At 41.0% G+C, this 22,349-nt stretch overlaps 1 protein-coding gene across 1 annotated transcript in view; it reads right to left on the bottom strand.

Moving 5' to 3' along the window:
- Positions 1-809: 809 nt before the first annotated feature.
- The window catches only part of SLC17A6 (solute carrier family 17 member 6), a 44,482-nt gene continuing 22,942 nt past the window's right edge, over positions 810-22,349 (bottom strand). Inside the window, exons 4-12 of the mRNA XM_083431854.1 lie at positions 16,529-16,643; positions 14,668-14,755; positions 13,816-13,902; positions 9,886-10,028; positions 9,208-9,357; positions 6,709-6,841; positions 4,570-4,680; positions 4,237-4,364; positions 810-3,237 (exon numbers count right to left, since the gene is read on the bottom strand). Coding sequence (XP_083287980.1) covers positions 2,893-3,237; positions 4,237-4,364; positions 4,570-4,680; positions 6,709-6,841; positions 9,208-9,357; positions 9,886-10,028; positions 13,816-13,902; positions 14,668-14,755; positions 16,529-16,643 — 1,300 coding nt within the window. The 3' untranslated portion in view covers positions 810-2,892. The remainder of the gene's footprint in view (positions 3,238-4,236; positions 4,365-4,569; positions 4,681-6,708; positions 6,842-9,207; positions 9,358-9,885; positions 10,029-13,815; positions 13,903-14,667; positions 14,756-16,528; positions 16,644-22,349) is intronic.

Consider the following 22,349-nt stretch of genomic DNA (forward strand, 5'->3'; position numbering starts at 1 on the left):
GGGCAAGGAAGACTTAGCCCAAAAAATAAAAATAAAAGCCTCTCCACATGCAGAAATATCCTATTCTGAAGCTCTGCTCAGGTGAACTCTGGATCCCAACCATTAATTGCTAACACTTAGAAATGGAAGAAGGTGGTAGATAAAGAATGGAGAATGTCCAGAAGGGACATTTGGCTTGGATCACATGCTGTGCAATTTTGCCTAAAGAAGTCCATGTGTGAGAAGATGTTGCTGTATCTGGCTGATCCAGTCTCTGCCATAACCCTGCTATACCTCCAGGATTGATTTAGGAGCTGCTCTACGGTCCAAATGGGACGAGGGTGGCGCTGTGGGTTAAACCACTGAGCCTTGGGCTTGCTGATCAGAAGGTCGCGGTATGAATCCCCTCGATGGGGTGAGCGCCTGTTGCTCGGTCCCTGCTCCTGCCAACAAAGCAGTTTGAAAGCATGTCAAAGTGCAAGTAGATAAATAGGTACCGCTCCAGCAGGAAGGTAAATGGTGTTTCCGTGCGCTGCTCTGGTTCGCCAGAAGTGGCTTGGTCATGCTGGCCACATGACACAGAAGCTGTACACCGGCTCCCTCGGCCAATAAAGCAAGATGAGCACTGCAACCCCAGAGTCATCTGCGACTGGGCCTAATGGTTAGGGATACCTTTATCTTTACCTAAGGTCCAATAGCTGTGGGCCAATGATATAATGGCAAACCTCGAGCATCCAGGCTGTTCATGTGTGCAGTCAATGCTCATTGCAAAGAGGTAAGAGAAGCTGGTCCATACAAGTCATGCCAGAAGAAATCACACAGGTGCTTCCTTTATATATAAAAGGATAAATAGAGCATTTATTAACACTTTTTGCAGCAACAAAAGTGACACAGTCCACATCTTTTCACAGCAAAAGCTATGGCCACATTTTACATCACTTTGAGGCACAAAGCAAAATATATAATTGGTATTTCTCCCCCTCCGGATCAAAGTATGGTTCACTTTATTTTATTCTTGTTTAATAATAATAAAAAAGAAGAAGAAGAACAATCCTCAAGTTGTATATTGCAGTAGCAGGGCCTTAAAATACTAGCACAATACAAGGAGCAGATCAAAAAACCCAGAATGGCTTTTTTAAACATACAATGATAGTTGTTTCATTGGAGTTGGGAAATGGATACTTGTAAGAGCAGTAAGTGGTCTGGCATTCTAATGTAGTCCATTGTTGATTGGTCTGGCCTTTTATTTAGTTATTTATTTATTATCCCAACTGTCTGAAGGACCTACAAGCTCAGCAGTCACAGTAACAAAGAGATTAAAAGAGCATGCACTTCTTAGTGCATGGCACTTATTGCTTGGTACACTTACATTACAAATCTTGCTGAATAACGCTTTAAAAAATAATAATGCAAGGCCCTGATCCGGAACTCTGTGTTCATGAAGCACATACTGAGCTCCCGCTTTCTCAGGTTTCCCTATTCACTTCAGCAAGGTCAGATCCCTTGGGCACAAAAAGATGCACATGTTCTGAGTGGCCCCTCTGAAAAGCCTGTGGGAGTTCAGTGTGCTCACTGGAGCTCCTGAATTGCACAAGGCTTTCCTATCAAGGCAAAGACCTGCAGCCCGCAGTCCACTGAAGCCAATGGCAAACCTTCCATTGATTGCGATGGATCTGAATTGCACTTGAGCATTGCAAAAGTAGAAGCTATACTCTTCCTAAGCCCAACCTCAGTTCCACTTTTGACTCACCACGAAGATTGTTGCTCATATTCAGGGTCCATTATAGTTCTATTTATTTGAAAGGCAAATACATTTTTTCTTAAAATTCAGAAATCTTTAAAATAGTACTATTTTCTATAATTATACAGCATCTTCAATAAACTATGACTTTATTTATATAATTGTGGCACAGCATCTGAAAATATGAAAAACTATCCAGGATTAAACAAATAGCTAATTTCTTCTCCCTTTCTTGCATTTATTTCAAAACAGGCTTCAAAAGAAATACATCTGATTTGTTCTAGGGCTACTTGTCTGCGGTACATTTTTTCTTTGGATCTGTTTGGGTTATTCTCTCTCTTTCCAATGAGCCTGCAGACAATGAGTACGCCAAATACTCCTTTGCCTTGCTTCAGTTATTTAACATTCTGCACGGTAGACTACATGTGACTTTATACTGGCTGGTACATGTAAGGAAGAACATGACACATACAAAGACTGCATGAGTCTGTAAAGAAGAGAAATAAAACATTTGTGCCTAAACATTCAGTAAAAACAATTCCTTTATCACAGAGTAGCCTGCAGCATATTAATCACAATAAATATACATTATATAGTAGATTGTTCTACAAAGTCCCAATTCACTTCTCTCGAAAGGGAACTGGATTGGAGCTTTATTGTATAATCTAAAACAGAAGCCTTATTCTCTAAGAAATCCATGTCTTAGACCAACCATACATTTCCTACATCGTACCAAGTAAACATGTGGTTAAATTCACACAATCAATTTTATGATCTCTTTCAAGACAGTGTAACAAATATGTAAGTGCATTTTTTAAAAAATCAAGTAGTTTTGGCTTTCTAAACAGAAGAGTTGATGTACCGACTTGGTTGGTAGTTGTGCTTTAATCCTTAGCTATGAGCTTAACACTCATTTTACTGCAAGTACCTAGTTTCCTTTGTAGTTTTGACCAGATAACCCTTAAAACTCTAGTGAATGGAGACACCCAAATGGAACTGATGAGATGTCACAAACTCATACAGATTGCACTTAAATGGGTTTTTGTTTTTTCATTTTTACAGTAAGACCTTCTTGCCTGATATGTGTTTACATTATACCACATTTTGTGTGTGTGCAAACAATCACAATGAATAAATCACGAACACTACAAAATATATCCAACATAGGTCTGTTATGAATAATCTTCTCTTTCCTTATAGCTATATGAGTCTTGTGCTTCTTCTTGTACAAATTCTTCTTTCTTCTCCCAACCATTTGGCCAGCCGCCATTGACCTGGGCCAATTGGGTCGTAGCACCGTAAGATTTAGTGGTACCGTAATTTACATAATTCTGAGTAATGTCTCCCGTTTCTTCATCAAGTTCATCTTCATGAATGAAGCCACATTTTTCTTCACTTGTCTGTTCTGGGTCTGCCCATGGTTGTTTCTCTCCTGAAGCAAATATGCCATAGAAAATGACTCCCCCGTAATGCACCAAAGCAGCAATAAGGAAGACATACTGCCACTCCTCGCGTGTCTGTGAGGAAGAAGATTGGAGTGTCAGAATAGCTGTGTGTGGCTCTTCTGGTCCTGAATTAGTCTTTATTGAAATCATGGGTGGTTGATACAAATCCTGCAGCAAATGGGGCTCATCTTTGGCCCTCCAGATGTTGCTGGAGGCTTATGAGAGGTTGCAGTCCTACAACATCTGGAGGGTCACAGGTCAGCTACTACTGCCCTATGGAGTGGCTTCAGTTGCATAGGTAGTTAAAGCAGCATATGCATGGTATGTAGAGAATATCTGCTGTATACTGCTCTGCTTACAACTCATGAACATCTGAAGCCATATTATAGTGTGAGATTCCTGAGTCTGACTGCCAATTGCTTTCCAAAATCTCAGCCATGCCCAGACCTGGAACCTGAGGAACAGCAGGGGGAAGAGCAGCAGATCTCCATAGCATCAGCAACCCAAGACACTAAAGGATCCAGAGATTGGGACATGCCAGATACTTTACAACTGAGCCTCAGCCCTTCACCATATTACAATCCCAATGATGAGGAACCTGCAGCCCTCCAGATGTTACTGGACACCATCTCCCATCAGCCCCAGCCACAACAGCCAATAGTTACTGGTGATGGAAGCTGGAGTCCAACAACATGTGGAGGACCCCAGGTTGGTGAAGGCAGTTGTGGGAGCATCAATTTATGAAATCATGTCCCACATGCTCCCACAGCCCATTGCATGCTCCTGTAACACTAGATTCAATCTTCCTAAAATGTGAGACTTTCACAGAAGGTACAGCACACAGTTTGGGTGAGTTTTCACTTTCAGCTATGTTGTGAAAAGTGTAGCCAATCAATGTTACACTGTTTCCCATGATTTTTCCAGGATCGGCTCACTTTACCATTGTGAGGTGAGGAAACTACTATGAATTGACTTTTTGGTGCAACAGAATGACAATATAGTCTTATGAGACTGTTCTTTCTTTCCTCAATAGTTCGGGCAGAGTTAACAAAAACTATTTTGGAAACTTACTTTGTTCTTTGTCATTGCTCCAACAATTATAGGACACACCATTCCAGACAATGTCCCAACTCCATTTGAAATCCCCATTAAGATACTGGCATATCTTGGTGCGATATCTAAGTGGTTAACATTGAATCCTGTAAAATGAAGCCAAAGGGGGGGGGGGGGGAGAACCCTCATCAACAGAAAAGACACTGCACTGAATAAGGTTTTGCTTATATTTATCCATTATTGAAAACCTTACCATATTCACAGGAAACCTTGCAATTTACATAATGATTTTAGATCCCATTTTTGTTCATTGTTATTTAATGTATTCTGTTGGGAGAGAAGTTTGCTTACCAGATATAGCAAATCCACTGAAGCCCACAGCAAGCACTAAGAAGGAAATGGCCACACCTTTACTATGCGAATAACCAACTACCAAGAGAAGAGTTGCTTCCATTCCAAAACCTTGGGAAATTAAAAGAAAAAGTCATTGATGCTACACATTGTACTGAGGAATCTAGGAAGTAGGCTGGTGGACAGACAACATTTCAGTGTGCTTCTCCTTAACTGTAAGCTTTAAGCTGGAATGTTTCCATATTATACTACAATGAAACATTTGACAAAGATCTACTTAGTTCTACTTAGCTGATGGTAGTCTCTGGGAGCTTGTAAACAGGGGGTTTGTGAGAGCATTTAGCAGGGGAGTTTACAAATAATAAATCATCCTTAAGAGATAAACAGTTATACGACCTTCTGTAGATATCTAACATCAGCCCTGTAATGGGAATCTTTTAACATCTGACGTTTTGTTGTGTTTTTCTTCTATTCTGTTGGAAGCCACCCAGAATGGCTGGGGCAACACAGTCAGATGGATGAGGTACAAGTAATTTATTAGTAGTAGTAGTAGTAGTAATAGTAGTTTTAGGGGGAGGACTGGAGTGCTGTGTCAGGGTGTACTTAGGACCAAGAGACATAGACTGTGAGAAAGCTGCTGCAGTGACCTACAGCACCTGGTTGTCTTCCTGCCTGAGAATGTGCAAAACTACACCTGCAGCAAGTGCAAGTTGGTTGCCTTGCTGGAAGAGAAGGTACAGCAACTCAAGACCCGCCTATGCAGACTTAGAGCTATTGGCAAGATGAGGAATTTCTCAGTATAGCAGAGTGGACTGTCCTGGAACAGTGATGTGGGGGGAGGTGCCCCCTACCCCATAAAAAGGATTATTCAGAATAGCTGTTTGCATGACCCACTATGGAGGATAATAACACAACAGAATTCAGAACAGAAACTACTAATTGCACATTTATTCAAAATCCAATTAAAACTACTTAGTTTAATTAATTCAACAAAATTGATAAACTCAATTCAGCGATACCAACTCATCAACGTCTAATACTCATTTACACCTCCAGCCCTCCCTGTCTCAAAGCACCCCCTCACACACCACCCCAGAGGGCAATACCACCCACTTTGAAAATCACTGGTCTACAGAACTACATAGCTCAGAGCTAATTCATAAAATCCTTCTGTCAGTTTTCTTTGCGTGTTGTAGAAACAGGTGCACCCCTCCCCTCCAGCATTCAAAGAGATGGACAGTGTATGACATGAGTCCGCATAACAATATATGCATACAGGCCAGACCGGGGCTTTGTTTCGGGAGAACTCACAGGAACTGAGGTACAGTACCTCTCAGGTGGGCAGCATTGCCATTCTAAGAGAAAGAGGGAGGTGTTCATAGTGAATTCCGGCACCTCTTTTTCTAGAAATATAACACTGGGCCAGACTGATGCCAACTTATTTCATAATAATAATAATAATAATTTATCATTTCTACCCCGCCCATCTGGCTGGGTTTCCCCAGCCACTCTGGGCGGCTTCCAACAAAAGATTAAAAATACATTAAAACATCATTCATTAAAAATTTCCCTAAACGGGGCTGCCTTCAGATGTCTTCTAAATGTCATATAGTTGTTTATTTCTTTGACATCTGATGGGAGGGCGTTCCACGGGGAGAGGGGGCACCACTACCGAGAAGGTTCTCTGCCTGGTTCCCTGTAACTTCGCTTCTCGCAGTGAGGGAACCTCCAGAAGGCCCTCGGCGCTGGACCTCAGTGTCTGGGCTGAACGATGTGGGTGGAGATGTTCCTTCAGGTATACTGGACTGAGGCCATTTAGGGCCTTAAAGGTCAGCACCAACACTTTGAATTGTGCTCAGAAACATACTAGGAGCCAATGTAGGTCTTTCAGGACTGGTGTTATCTGGTCCTCTTCACTTAGGAAGTGTGAGATCTGCCTCATGTGCCTCATGAAGGGGAGTGCATGTGTCTGTTCTGTTGTATGATTATACATGAACCAACACATTATAAACATTTTAATCGTGTAGCTTTATCAAAGTAACTGTAATGAAAGCTTTAGTGTGGCTGTGAAAGTGTTGCCAACTGGGTATTTTTCACTATACTGTGCTCAAAGCCTTTTAATAAGGTGTAATGACTTACCTCCACAGTTCATTATCTTCCTGACAGTAGTGGTTGAAAGAATTTGTCTGCTTCTCAGAAAGTCTGCAATTTGTCCCCCAATAGGCACGATAATAGTCATCACTAAATGTGGCACAGCGGATAACATCCCCACCTAAGGTTAGAACAACAAGTAGAGTTCTAATCAAATGTATTGATTGGGCATTATGTGGGAGGAAAAAATCAGCAGCATTTTCTCTGTAAGCACAAGAAAACTTTTAAAGAGAATATCTCTTTGAAGAAGAATGTCACCAGCATGGGGGTGGGGGGAGACATTTGGATTTCTGAGTCAAGGAGTTAAATCAGCCCATAAATAACTTTTATCTCCTGCTGTAAATATCTTAATGACAGTGAATGGAGAGAATATATTAGCCTCTTTGAGCTTCCTATAGCAGCTAAAGTTGGGAACTAGAATTCACCCGTTCTGAATTTTGCTACCACCAGAACCGTGTACTTAACTTTTGTTAAGATCTTAGTCCTTTCATGAGCACCTGAAGATCAGTTAACATGAACATTCCAACATGTAGTGATTACAGCATAAATCTGAGTTTGTGCTGATTTCTGCAATCATGCCTAACCAAACTGCTACCAGCTGAATTCAGCCAGAATTCAATATCTGAGATACTGCCACGAGAAAAGATGTAACAATGTGAAATGGTGGTGTTGGGTTTCTTGAAAAGGAGGCTCAGATGAAGGCAAATGAGGAGGGGAGCTCTCTGCAGCTGGTTTCACCCCTTCCCCATTTTACAATGTAAGTTTGCAAAAGAGGGAGAAGTAAAACCAGCTGCAGGAAGGCTAGAACATCAGGAAGCCCAGATACAGACATTCGGATTTGGCCAGGTCTTTGTGAGTTTTCAGAGAACTCTTGGGGAAAGCCCAAGCTTTCCGAAGAATTCTCAGGAGGAGGGTAAATATTTGGGTCCATTCCAAGTTGAGATGCAGCTGGTCCATCCATCTGTACCACAGGTGTGAATGGAAAAGCAGCCCTTTCTGAGTGCCGAAACAATGTGTCTGATGTTGAGAGAATGTGGCTCTGTTCTTGGGTTTAAATTGGATTTGTCAGCATTCATGGACATTTCCTGTGTCACCTACAGGATGATATCCAGACGCTTAAAATGCTGAATTAATACAAGTACGAGACAGTCTGTTGACAGAGTTGTTGGAATGCTAGAATTCCATCTCTGGAAATCAAAATAGATATATCAAAGCGATATTGTTTTTATTGTTGATATCCACCTCTTCCATGCAGTTTTCTTTCCATCACCAGGAAAGATGTCAATGGAAGATGAGAAACAGATCACCCTTGTGATTATAGCATGTGGACAGGCAGATACTGAAGGCTCTATACTCCTATTTCTTCTAGATGTGGAATGCACTAGAACTCAAACTGTGCTATGCTACAGCAACAGCAACTATTTTTTATTTATCTTCTAATTTTTGTCTATTGATAAAAAAAATAAACCAAATATAAAGAGCATAAAGAAATACTGTTGCATCAGACTGAAAGCAGCATAAGGGAGGACATGTTACTGAACTTGTGATTCTAGAACATTAGAAAAAAATACGCCCCCCCCTTGCCGGAAATAGCAATTGTTTTGATAAGGGCTTTCTAGAGGTCATAATATGAGCATTTGCCTCTTTAACAGATTCTAAGCATTTAATCCTTCCTATAATGAATGTGATATGCATATTGTGCTGCTATCTTCACTTGAGTTTATTCATGGTAGGTGCATACGATATTGGCCTGAATATAAGATGCACCTTTAAAATTGGAGGGGGGGGGGAATACCCAAATATAAGCTGCTCCATTCCTCGCTGCTCCTGGCTGCATACTGGGGGGGGGGGAGCCATGCTGCATTGCCGACAGCCTTTCTCCATCATCGCTCTCTCCCTTCCCAGTCTTGGGGGAGAGGACAGGGCCTATGTGCAGGGCGGGCACCGCTTTGTCAAGTTCCTGGTGCTGTTTGCCCTGCGCTCCTGGCTGCATACCGTAAGGTCATGAATATAAGTCGCACTTTAACTTTTCACAGTTGGAATTTGCGGGTAAGTGAGGCTTATATTCAGGCCAATACAGTATGTGAAGGTGAAATTGGAGTTATTTGCTCATTGCTTTGAACAATTAAAGAACGTGGCGTTTTGCTCAACAAATCATCTTAAGGCACTTCTAACCATTTCTGGTCTTTGGGGCACACACATACGCAGCACTGAGAATCCTATATTTTAGGAAAACCCATATTCAGAGTTACGAGGAGCTATCTTTGGGGATTAGGATAAGGAACATTGTTGTTCTGGCAGCATTTAGGCTCTATGATCTCCATTCATTCTGGTACCACTTTGAAAGTTGTTCCATAGACTCCATTGAAGCTGGGTAAGAAAGTGTCTCCCTGTTAATTCACAAACAACTTCCACCTTCACCAGGCAGCTGGGAGCTGGAAACACCCCTGTATTAAGTTATACAATCAATCAATAATAATACCATACCTTGCTTATTTCAAATCCAAAGACCTCTTCAAAGTAAGCAGGCTGACTAATGAGCAGTAGGTAAAAAGTCCAGCTTCTACAGAAGTTTGCAACAATGATTGCATAGACAGGCATAGAAGTAAAAAATTTTCGCCATGGAGTCTTGAATTTCTGGGGGGGAAAGCAGGGTATCATTCCTTTTCATGGATGTAATCTCACATTTTGAGTCTGCTAACTGGTCTGACTATGCACACACACACATTTGTGTTGCTACACAGTACTTGCTCATGTAAAAACAAGCAGGAAGTCCATACATATTTGGAAGGTTAGCAAAGATTAGCAGCATGAACACAAAGTCATGCATAAATGCTTAAAATCCATATCTCAAATATGTTCAAAAATCCTTGTTCTTTTTTATTTCACTTGTTGTGCTAATAAAATAACCTTCTGGATTGCAGAGTTTTATTATTTGATATTACTGCACTGACATTCCTCTCTCTCACTGAGCAGTGTGGGATTCCCAAATACCATGTTTAATTTCACCCCTTTCAATGTGAAAATGGATTAAGAAAATGGGCATCACTCCAGAGCTGCATCTGTGTGTGTTGGCTACAACATTCCTTTAAAATTCAGCCTAAGCTAGAAGCACATTATCTCCGAATGTCAGGGTAGAAACATACATGATAGCAGAGCCCTTACTTCCATTGCTCCTAAAAGATTAGCACTCTCTCCAATACTCTCTTCTATGTATCTGCGCTCTTCATCTGTAATTGTGGGATGCGTTGCAGGGCTCTCATATGAGACCAAAAGCCAAAACATGTACCAGACCATGCCAAAACTACCTGCATAACATACAAAGGAAAAAAATGAATGTAAATAATAGCATTCTGAACAATATCACCCAAGCAGCAAAAATGTACCTGCCTGCGATTTGGCAGTCTATTTAGCTATACACCTTTATGTATATATTTATATATTTGAGTTCTGGCTCCTTAATAAGATTGACAACATAATTAGGTTCTCTTGGAAGAGTCACAAAAGATGTTTCTATAATTGTCCACAGGAGCATGCAGGGCCCAGCAGAATCACAATCCTGCTTGGATCATGTGAGAGCATTGTTGCATAAAGTGGTTCACTTCTGCCTGACTCTGATAGTCTGAAAAGGCCTGCCTAGGGTTCCTCCATCCCATCCCTACAGGCAGCTGGGCTGTGAATGGGGAGATGAAAGTTTCTAGGCCATGGTAGATTCTACAGAAACACATGTTCTGAAAGACACTGGAACATTTTGCTGTCCTCATTCTATTTGGCTATAAAGGAAGCATTCCCTTTATTGTAACCTTAAAGGGTTTTACTATGCTAAAAATATTCGCCCCATCTCTGCAGAGTTGTGGCACTCTGTCTGACACAATCACACAGTTTTGTGCTAATTTCTCCTCAGAGCAAGATTCCAACAGGTGCACTTGGCATCTTCTTCCAGTGACAACTCCCAGACAACATGTTGGGGTTTTATTCTGTGCCACTGAATAGGTGGTATGCAAAATGAGCAGTGTTAATTAGTGCAGTGTGAATAGCCTACATTTCCCCCCTATTATTAACTGCAGTGTACATTTAAAAAAAAAAAAACATTTTTAATGTTTTAAAAATGAATTAAAATAGAGCTATGAAGCATATTGACTGCTGTCTCCAAAACCCATCTACAGAGCGACCATTTTCTTTGGGTGTTGAAGCAAGGCAACTCAGTTGTTAAGTTTGTAAACATTTTTGGAAGCCCCTAATTTTAAAACTACTCTGCAGATTTTCACCAAACCAATAAAGCCGTCTCGTAGAATATCAGCCTGCCTCTGAATAACAACTGCTACAGCAAGAGAAGAGCTATTTCCCTCATGTCCCGCTTCTGCACTTTATTTCTAGAGGCGTCTCCCATACCTTCTCATGTGTGAAGCAGAAACCATCAGCTGCTTCAGATGTCTTGTAAAGGCTTATCTTTCTGGCCAGCCTTCCCCTGATCCATAAGACTGGAGCCTGTTTTATGTGTCTGAATTCTTGTTTTATTTGTTTGTATATGCTTTTATATTACCTTCTGCATTTCTGTTTAAATGACATTGTTTGTTTTCTGTATAGTACATCACTTTAATATTTTTTAAAATATTAAATAGCTTATTAAGGTAAAGGTAAAGGGCCCCTGATAGTTAAGTCCAGTCGCAGACGACTCTGAGGTTGCGGCACTCATCTCGCTTTACAGGCCGAGGGAGCTGGCATTTGTCCACAGACGGTTTTTCCGGGTCATGTGGCCAGCCTGACTAAGCTGCTTCTGGAATGGAACACAAGCAGTGGAACACGAGCAGTGCACAGGAACGCTGTTTACCTTCCTGCCAGAATGGTACCTGTTTATCTACTTTTTGGCGTGCTTTCAAACTACTAGGTTGGCAGGAGCTGGGACCAAGCAACAGGAGCTCACCGAATCACGGGGATTCGAACCACCGACCTTCTGATCGGCAATCCCAACAGGCTCAGTGGTTTAGACCACAGCGCCACCCGCATCCCTGATAAATGGCTTATAAATGCTTTTAAATGAATAGAATGCATGTAGGCCTTGGGCCTGATCTTGCACTATGCTTCTTAGGTTCTTATGTTTTCAGCATTGTAGGTGTGACTTTCTTGTGCAAATCTGCACAGCTTTGTGCCATTTCAAATAATTCCAAGGCACAAGCCAAATTCACACATATTTCTAAGGAGCAATTCCACACCTTCTGCCCCAGCCTCATTTCCACCCTAAGAGCCACACAGCAGGCAAAAATTCAACTGTAGGAAATAGTGTCTAATTCATTTGTACCTGTATGCAACTGTTAAAGATATGGGGGTGGAGGAGTGAAAATGCCAGGAGAAATAATACTGAAATTGTGCAGCTAATCTGTTGAAAACCTGCTTTGCAGAGACAATAAAAAGGACATTCCAAAAAGGACCTTTTCCATATTCCGCGCAGTCACTAACTGAGACCTTTCTACACTGCCCACTGTAATTAAATCAATTCAATATAGCTTTATTTTAGCTGACAGCCTAGTTCATGGACTTTAATTCAGTTTCTCCACTTTTGCACTGAGGTAAGTGCAATGTGACTGAGTCACAGTTCTCATTTAAGGCCTAATTTGGCAGTTTGACGATTTCTGCTGCTCTGGGAATTATAAAGCATCTTCATGTGACCTATTTTTGCTCTGCTCAAAATAACATTTTGAATTCTATTCCCTTAAAATCCTCTCAGAGCATTCCCACCCCAACATAGCTGCATGCAGACCAAGATTATAGATGGAGGAAGGGAGCCATATTCTGAATGAAATTCCATATTCTGTGGTCCTAAAGCGTTCTGTTCTTACATATCCACAGAAAGAATGGCTTTCATTCCCCCCCAAATTCAGAATGCTTTGCGTGTCAAAGGATAATGGAATACTGAGTTTTTTCAGAGGGCTCAAGCATTTCACATAGTCCATATCTCCACCAAAATTTTGGCCAGATATATACTGTGATGGTGTTTCTACTTCATTAAGGAACTAAATTCAACGTCTGGGTATGATATTGAATGGCTTCAGTAACTAAAGGGATATTTTACCAACTCTGTCTGATCCAATGACCATGGACCAGTGTTAGCCATACTCAGAATAATTTGGCTTATTAATGTCAATGAGTCTATGTTGAGAAGAATTTAATTGGCTATCATCAACTGAAGAGATAGGATTATACAATCTCCTTCTTGTAACTATAATGCTTGCATAGTATATACTGTAGAGCATTCCAAAGATACAGGTAGTTGAGACAGTGGCTGCCCATCTTAACTTTGATGGAGAAAACTGGGATCATATAATAGCAATCCTGCATAAATGACACATCAGGAACAGTTTTAAGACATCGATTTGAACCTTTACAGCAGGCATGTCCAAAGTCCATTTCAGGGGCCTAATCCAGCCCGCTGGTCGATTTACGTAATCCAGCCCCTGTGGCAGTATATGTCCTGGGGTAAAATCCTAACAACTGCAATCCTAAAGAAAGCTCCACAACTTTGGTCGGCCCTCACACGTGTTCACTTCATCAAATCCAGCCCCCTTTGAAAAAAGTTTGGGCACCCCTGCTTTACAGCATTACATAGCCAGACGACCTTAGGAAGCATCTCTCTCATGCCCAACAATCACTGAGATCAGCAGTGAAAGACCTGTGGACTGTAAGGGTGAGCCCCAAGGCATTTTCTGTAGTTGCATGGGCGTTGGTGTGTGTGCATGTGTGTAACCCTCCCTTACTTAACTCTACACAACCATTAGGGCAGGGATGGAAAACCTGTGGCTCTCTAGATGTTGTTGTGCTCCAACTCCTGCCAACCCCAGCCTCTCTAACCAACAGTTTAGGGTTGACGGGAGTTGCAGTCCAGGAAGTTCTGGAGTCACAGGTTCCCTATCTCTGCACTAGCACATTCCAGAATATCTTCCCTTTGGGTGGCAGTTTTGATATATCTGCTCTTTCAAAGTTGTTTTATTATTCTATTGAATATTAGCATCTATATCTTTTTATTATCATGTTTTGTTGGGTTTTAAGTAGCATATAGTAAAGTGGCATAGAATGCAAGGTGATCAGAGAATATCATACCATACACATAGAACACAGAAGACCATCCAGTATATTGCACTAAAATCCCAGCCAGTGGCATTGCAATTACTGCACCTGCATAAGAACCTGGAAAAGAAGACAGCAATTAACAAAATGGAAATGCTTACTGAAGGGACAGGTCAGAAATGAATATTCATAAGAAGCCAAGTTTCTGTCTGTCAAATGTTCAGTTTCTACCAGTTCAAAGTAGAAAGACATCTTTGTTTTTGCAGGCTTCTGAAGAAAAGCTCCCATTGATGTTTTCTGATCAACGAAAATGATCAAATGAAGTAGACCAAATGGACAACATTACTGTTTTTATTTGGCCAACATCATCACATGGTTCGTTCATCCCACAATACTAAAATAATGCAACAGTCAACTTCCACGATTATTTTTGAGTCTTATTTTTGATCCATTTGGCTTTTTTTGGGGAGGAGGTGTCATATATAAGATGTGATAAAATGGTCACCTAAACACATTAGCCTCGAATCAGATGCTTGATTCAATGCCAATTTAAATGCCTTTAAAATACTCCTTTCCAAGGCATTTAAAATGGTTGTTTCACCATCTCAGTGTTTCATTCAGGTTGACAAAGAAATCCAATTGTACTTGTGTGAATCAGAGCTGCAACACTCGGAGTTACACTCATAAATTCCTAATTTTTGTTCACAGACTGAGAGGTGTGAGCTTGCTATTGCAAACTCTTAGGTGGAAGAAAATCCAATGACAGTCAATAGGCGTGAGCCTTGTTGATGAATGGGGGGGGAGAGAGAGAAATATCAGTTTATTTCAGAGAATGCTGGAGAAAGGAGAGGGGGAACACATTTGAGAAATTAAGGTGCTACTTACCACAGAAAGAAGTAGTTGCTAGTCTACTTCTCTCTAAAGGAGGTGCCCATTTGCTCCATATCCCATGGCAAGCTGGATAAGTGACGCCCTGTGGAGTAGATGACCTAGTTTATGATACCTGCTTCAGCATAATATAATTTGAGTAGTACCAGGAGTAATCAGTTACATGGAGCAAATCTGAGTTGTGAACATTCATAGGTCACTGAGGAGCTGGCAAATTTATGACTATCTGTGACATGTAATACTGGAAATGCAATACTCATTTTCAGTGAAACAGCTACATATATTGTGCCTGATCCAATGTTTTCTAAGTTTGATTTATTCATTTATTGTAGTGGGGCAGAAATTCAACACCATAGCGCCCCATGGCTGTGTATGTTTTGGTGGCATTTTTCATTTTACCCGCTTTTAATTAGTCATATGTCTGATCAGACTCAGGTGAATTGGCTGATAAGCTAATGCAATCAGATCCAACTGTTAGTCATTTAAAACACATGCTGCGGATGGTGAAGAAGGTCCATTGAAGCTAATAGGGAACTGCCCTGTCAACTACTTACAGCCCACAAAACCTGGGCCTATAGAGCCACAACCAGGACCCTTATTGGCACTGTCCTTTGAGCCAGAGGTTCCTAATGCTTCCCATAGTATCTCAGTGGCCCAGGGAGCACACCAGGCAGGAGGTCAAGGAACACAGAAAGATCCCTGTCTTTTGGTGGGAGGGCTGGCCATTTAAGAATCTAAGCTTCCCACAAGGGGGTGGAGACTGAGCGAAGTGACCTGGGGGCAGAGGCTTATAAAGGCTTAATATACTATCAACCTCTGCTTTCTTTGGGAGCTGCCCTTCAAGAAAAAATATTTGGGGCACAGTGTTAGAGACACTGTTGAAGGGTTTTTAAAAATAAAAAATCAGGGGGTAGGCGGAGATGAGGTTTTAGGAAAGATTGCAAATGAGGTGTAATAACACAACAGTCGGTAAGTGGTGGTGATCAGGTTTTTCCTCTGGGCTTGTAACACCATTAATTTCCAAGGAGGAGGAGAATCTCCGTTGGAGAAGTTGCTCACTTGGAGCTATCCATGGTACTTCAGCTCGTGCTCTGCCTCACTGGATCCAACACCAAGGTGCTTGTGTCACCTGCCTATACAGTGGTACCTCTGGTTACTTAATTCTTAATCCGTTCCGGAGGTCCGTTCTTAACCTGAAACTGTTCTTAACCTGAGGTACCACTTTAGCTATTGGGGCCTCCTGCTGCTGCCGCCGCGCCACTGCTGTGCGATTTCTGTTCTCATCCTGAAGCAAAGTTCTTAATCCAAGGTACTATTTCTGGGTTAGCAGAGTCTGTAACCTGAAGCATCTGTAACCCGAAGTGTTTGTAACCCGAGGTGTTTGTAACCCGAGGTACCACTGCACACATAAGATACATACATATGGGATTCCAGTGGAGGGGGCTAAGGATGAAGACATAGCTTGTTAGTTGGCCTCCAAATGTGTTGATTTGCACTAGATTTGCAGCTGCTTATTATTTTTCTAAACAAGTTTCTACTTCGTTATTCTGCTAATCCTGTGAGCTGTTTCTTTCTCCCCACTTTCCTCATGCCTAGCTTACATTTCTTCTCTGCTCTATCCTGACATTATCTTCTCTTCTGCTCAGCTCTTTCATAGCTTCAGAATGAATTTCCTTCAAAGCATTCACATGCAGCCATTGTGCCTACTCCTCCAGGAGCCCCTGCAGGTCATTCATGTTGGAGCAAAGAAATATGTCATGTCAAGGTTACATCATGAGGATCAATCTTTCTCCTATTCGAGTTGGCCATGGTGATAGAGAAGCACACATGTTAAAGAGTTTGTATTTCTTATCCATACCTCTACAAGACCTTGCAAGATTCTGACAAAGATAACACATCCATAATGCACTCGAGCTGCGGACGGTATTAGCATATTGAGAGTGGACGTCAATAGGATAGCTGCACCAAAAACCCTGTAAGAGAAGAGGAAGGCAATGGAATGGTGCTGTTTAAACCTATGCCAAGAATTCAAGCACACTGATCTATCTTTTTATATTTAAGCTTTCTGTGAAACATATGTGCTGACTTAGATATCTGTGTTATTCATTCCATGCATGCCAAAATATCTATTTTAGTAGAAGAATATTGTGATTTCATAAAGGGTTATTTTAAATGCACTCCACATGCTGGATCCATCTCTTTGGGGAAATATTTCCCCAGTACTTTTTCACAATCAATCCACATTTCCCGGAGTGGGAAGAAGTTTCAGGCTCAGTGTTCCAAGGCGTAGTGTCGTTTGCATGAGAGTGCACTGGTGCTGTATGGTGCTTTGCAACACCTTTTAAACAAAATATACAAGCACAGGCTAATCAAAGCAAGCAGGATCCTAAAAACAGGGATGCAGATTCTCCAAGAGAGATTCTCTGCAACCAACTGCCTTCAGCCAGTTCACATCTCTCTCCAATTTCAAAGAGCAAAACTTTATTCTTTTCTGAAACACACTGCAGAACATTTGTTTGACTTCAACCTTGGCAGGTAGATTGCCTATTCAGGAAAATGTCTCCTGACTATTCACTCCCATTAATGGAATGTCAACCAACCATTATGGCATTACAAAGCCATCAACTCAACAAAAGATGGTCACTTTCAGTCACAATGCTAGTACTGCACTTTGCATAAAATCATTCAAAATACACCATCAATGACATATCACTTGAGGAGGGTCAGTAGGTGAATATGAAAACTGTCCCAACTAAAATGTATTGTGTTTAATTTATGTTAAGCACTATAAAAGTGCTGCTTGTTCTTTGATGTTGGATATGAATGCAAGTAATCACTTGATGTTGCATTCATTGAGTTGTAAAGGATGCATGTGTGAACGCACACTTAAAGGAATGGGTAGAGAAAACTAATGTCAACACTGACCATACAGGGAGCTCCATGAACAGTGTTGATTTTGAACCACAATGACATATGTCCAAAACCAATTTCCTACTAAGAACCAAGAACTTACTGCATTACCATGAACAGGTCATCTACTTCTCCTAGCTGCTGTTAAGGATAAATGAAATAAGGAAAGTGTGTTGCCTTGAACAGGAAATGGGAGTTGAATGGTGATCATCAACAAAACAGTCAGGAAAATGTGGCTTGTCTTTAATTCATTACAAAGCAAGCAGGAAATAGGGCCATATTGCAAAGCATGGAGCACACTTCCAGTACATGCTTTCTATGCATCTGTTTATAAAAAGAGAGAGAGATTCTGGAACTGGAAACAGGATTGATTTTGTTTGAAAAGACAGAAAAATGACTTAAGGCAGCTGTGCAGGAAAAGGTCACTTGGTCCACAGAGGATGCTCCACTGAGATAGGTCTCCACTTCACTCTCTTATTATTAATACATCCCACCAAACCTCTTTCTGTATAAACAATCTCTCTCTCTCTCGAGAAAGAAAAAGCCTGAGTGTGTGACCGAGTACATATACCTATGTTTGACAGCTTTTCTTCACCAGTTTCCTGTATTTCCTCCCTCCCTAGATTAACTATACTGGTTTGAATTCAGTGTTTACTTTAACATACAGTTTGTATTTCCTAGATGATGAACTCTATTAAACGTATGAGTGGCTCATTTCCTAGTATTTTATTTTAATCCATTCACTCCAGTACATTTAACTTACATGAAAAGCTGCCCTTTCGTATGAAAGTACCAAGATCCCAATGAAGCCAAGTAGTTAAATATATACGATAAGGGTATATTTCCTAGTTTGGTTTAAAAATAAAGAAAGAAAGAAACTGTCATCTATATTCCATGTTTCTTTTTTGCGGTCACTTTTCTGTCGTACTTCATTGTCTTTTCTATTGTACTACTGTAGGCTCCCTTTTGATCATTTTACCATAGATTTCATATATTCTTTCATTGCTAGAGTTGTTATATTTTATATGAATAAATGTATCTTGCTCTATATCTGGCGAGGACCAAATTACACAGTGAATTGGAATGATTCGGGGCCTTTCCACCCCTCACATGTGATGTCAACAACCCATCCCAGAGTCAGATTAGGGACCCTACATAGCTTTGTGTTGCTATGCTGTTTCTGTTCCTTCTGTACCATACAGATAGATAGATATATCTCTGTCCATGGGCTTTGCAAAAAATGAGGTTGTCCAAAATGTTGCCTGCAGAGCAATGAAGAGCTGGGGGTGGGTGATGGCTTTTGTTGTTAAAACACAGCAGCAGAGGGTTAAAATTAATTCAATGTAGCTCTGCTTTAACAGCAGCAACAACAACAAAACCACAGCCCTTCAGAACTCCACAGGCTGCCTAACTCTGTGACAGCCAAAATGAAAAGGCCGGTGTAAAGCTACAAAGTTTTTTTAAAAAACAAATATACACACAAGACAATACCCCACTCAGCCACCTGCTAATTCTTGTATGGTAAGAAACAAAAAACCTGCCCCTACCATAAAGGATTACAGAAGAAAGTGGATCCCTTTTATTTCCCCCACAAAAAGCCCCTCGACCTATTTGTTGGCAATTTGGCATACTTAATTCACTACAGTAGGTTTTTCCCGTGCCTGTAAATTTCATCCACTTTGGCCAAAAGGGGGGAAAGTTGTAGTTATGTTTACATTCTCCATTATGGTGAATGGGAAACACAGGGCTTTGGTTTATACCAAGTGGCTAAGGACCTGGAACACAAATCAACACAGAGAGAACACTAAATGGCTAGAAACAGATCAGATTTTTTTTAATGCACATGTGCAGATACAAGGCAAATCTTGGGACATGTGCACACTCCTAGCATAAAATACCAATAGGATTTACCTGACTTGCTGTCTGATTTTACAAATACTGTAATGCAAAACCCCAGCAGCTCATAAGACTAGACCTTCAGGGATTTAGTGTTGCACAAGTAAACAGCTGGTTTTGTTTATCCAAATTTCTGATTATTTCTGATTTCAGAAATTTGGATAATCATTATTCAAACGTATCTGTTTTCCTTTGGATTTCTTAGGCTAGCATATCTGGCTTGAATGCTCCTACTTGAGTCACACTATTTTCCTTGCCTATCTTTGTGCTTTTTCTGTTTCAGGAGTCGCTTTCTTTACTGAATTAAAGCAGAAATGAAAGTGTTTCATTTTCTATTATTTTCTGTTCCTTTAATGGCACAGCCTATATTTCTATATATGCAACCTTGTACTGCAACGTACAAGGAATTTCATCCAAAATCTCACAATGGTATTTATAAAGCTGGCATCAAAATAAGAAGAAAGCTAATGTCTGAAGAATAAGGATAAAAGAAAGCTGAACAACAAATGCTAGGTTTGACCTCTGCTGTAACAAGGCTAAGCCTTCTAAGTGACCTTTTCATATTCACTGGCACTCGCTGCTCCCATCTGTATTGTATAACATTTGTATTGATACATCTCCTTAAATTGCCAGACTATCTGGAACAGAGGTGTCTAAATTTACAAACTTTATATTATCACAGGGACTTTTTAACAAATGCCTTAAATGCAACATTGCTCTTAACTTATTGATATAAAATATTTTATAATGCCTTTACTTAAAAGCACTAGGGTATGTGCAGTAATAACACTGAAATTCCAACACAGCAATGAAACAGCAACGTACACTGTATATAAAGCAGCAACATATACAAGCTAGGGCAATTGTAAATTTAAAACAAATTCAGACCCAACAGATACAGCCTGCCAGAAAAGGCAGTTTAAGCAAGTGCTTCTATTTTTCCCTATCAAAAATAGCTCCACTTTCCACAGTCACTCTGGTTATTTGGGTTCCATTCTGTACTGCAACATTTATACCACAGTCATTTCATGGCTTGCTACCCTTTTCACCTTTTCAGACACCATTAAAGAGTAGCACTTGCTTTAATATGAGTCTAGCAGCACAATCCTATCTGTGTTGATTCAGAAGTCCTACAGTCCTACAGTGGGGTTTAATCCCAGGAAAACATGAGTCTTAATGCAGTCTTAATGCATGTGATGGGAGGGGGAAACCAGAAGAATGTCTGCAATATCCAAAAAAAGAATCATTTAAGGACATTAAAGCACATTGTGTGGTTATCTGTCAGCAGATGGAGCAATTGCTTCACTAAATTCTACTTTCAGGAAAGTATTTCCTTATCCAAAGTAAATCATATTTTTAACTGGGCTATCAGTTAAATATAAATGTTACTTTCAACTCCCTACACCACGTTCACTCCTCCTTCCAGTATGAGAGAATATATAGTAATACAGCACTGGCACTGAAACGGTCCTAGCAAACATAGAGAAAAAACAGATTGCTTTTATTGTCAGAAAAGCCTTTGTGCTGTTCCAGTCCCTTTGTTTTACATCCATCCTTCTTCCAGAAATGCTTGTACCCTACCATAGCTGTCAACTTCTCCCTTTTCTTGTGAGGAATCCTATTCGGAATAAGGGAATTTCCCTTAAAAAGGGGGAAACGTTGACAGCTATGTACCCTACACTTTGTCTACGGAGGGCCAAACTACGCTTGACATTAATCATGTCATTTGCCCAGGATTTCTCTTTGCAGAAATAGCCAGCAGGATTTGAGCCAATCTAGGTCAAGGCCCTGGTGGGGAGCTACAAATGCTTTAGCCCTTTTGCCTGTGCTATGGCCCCAATCCAAACATCCCTGAGGTCCTTAAGCCTTTAATTTGTGGGTGGGAGGAAGCTGCTGTTGAAGCTCTTTGGGGAGGATAAGCTCAGAAGTCCACTGGAAGCACTACTCTTGGGGATTCCTATAGAAGCCTTCTCCTCTTAACCACATCGTGCCTGTCTTCTGTTCCTCACTTGCTGGTTCTCTCCAGATCCCATGAGCAGGCATAGTGTGATTTGAGTCTGGGGCCCCTACAGCACCACAGTATGCATGTTTACTGAGAAGTAAATCCAGCTTTGCAATGGAGCTTCCTCTCAGGAAGGTGTGCTTAGGATTAGAACCCCAGTTTCAAGTTCCTGCTCAGCTATCAACTCCCTGTAGAATTACGACACAGTCCCAGTTCACAGCTTTACATTTCCATCTGTAACAGGCGAACATGATCCAGCTGAAAACGTGACTGTGAAATGCTAAATGCTAAGAGTGCTACACTACTATTGATTTTGATAATGTTTTGTCATTTTTATCATTTCTGATGCTTTAAAGGACTTTTTAGACCAAGGGTAGGCAAATTAAGGCCCGGGTGCCGGATCTGGCCCAATCGCCTTCTAAATCCAGCCCGCGGACGGTCCAGGAATCAGCGTGTTTTTACATGAGTAGAATGTGTGCTTTTATTTAAAATGCATCTCTGGGTTATTTGTGGGGCATAGGAATTTGTTCATATCTTTTATCAAAATATAGTGCGGCCCACCGCATGGTCTGAGGGACGGTGGACCAGCCCATGGCTGAAAAAGGTTCCTGACCCCTGTTTTAGACTGTTTACTTCCCATCCAAATTTGTCTTGACAGTGGCAGACTTTGGGGTCTCAAATTTCAGCAGTGCCCTGTGCAACACCAACATTTTGCACCCCCACCTCTCACCTTCTATTGCCCCCAAGGCTCCGCACCCAAGTGCAACTGATTTATATCACACTCCTGTAAATCCGCTTCTGGTCTTGGTTAGAAATTGTTTTGTTGTTGGCTTTTACACTACAGTGAGCTTCTTTGAAAATGTTTTCTAGA

This window comes from Podarcis tiliguerta (assembly GCF_965153285.1).
Source record: "Podarcis tiliguerta genome assembly, chromosome: 1".
Classification (NCBI taxonomy): Eukaryota; Metazoa; Chordata; class Lepidosauria; order Squamata; family Lacertidae; genus Podarcis; species Podarcis tiliguerta.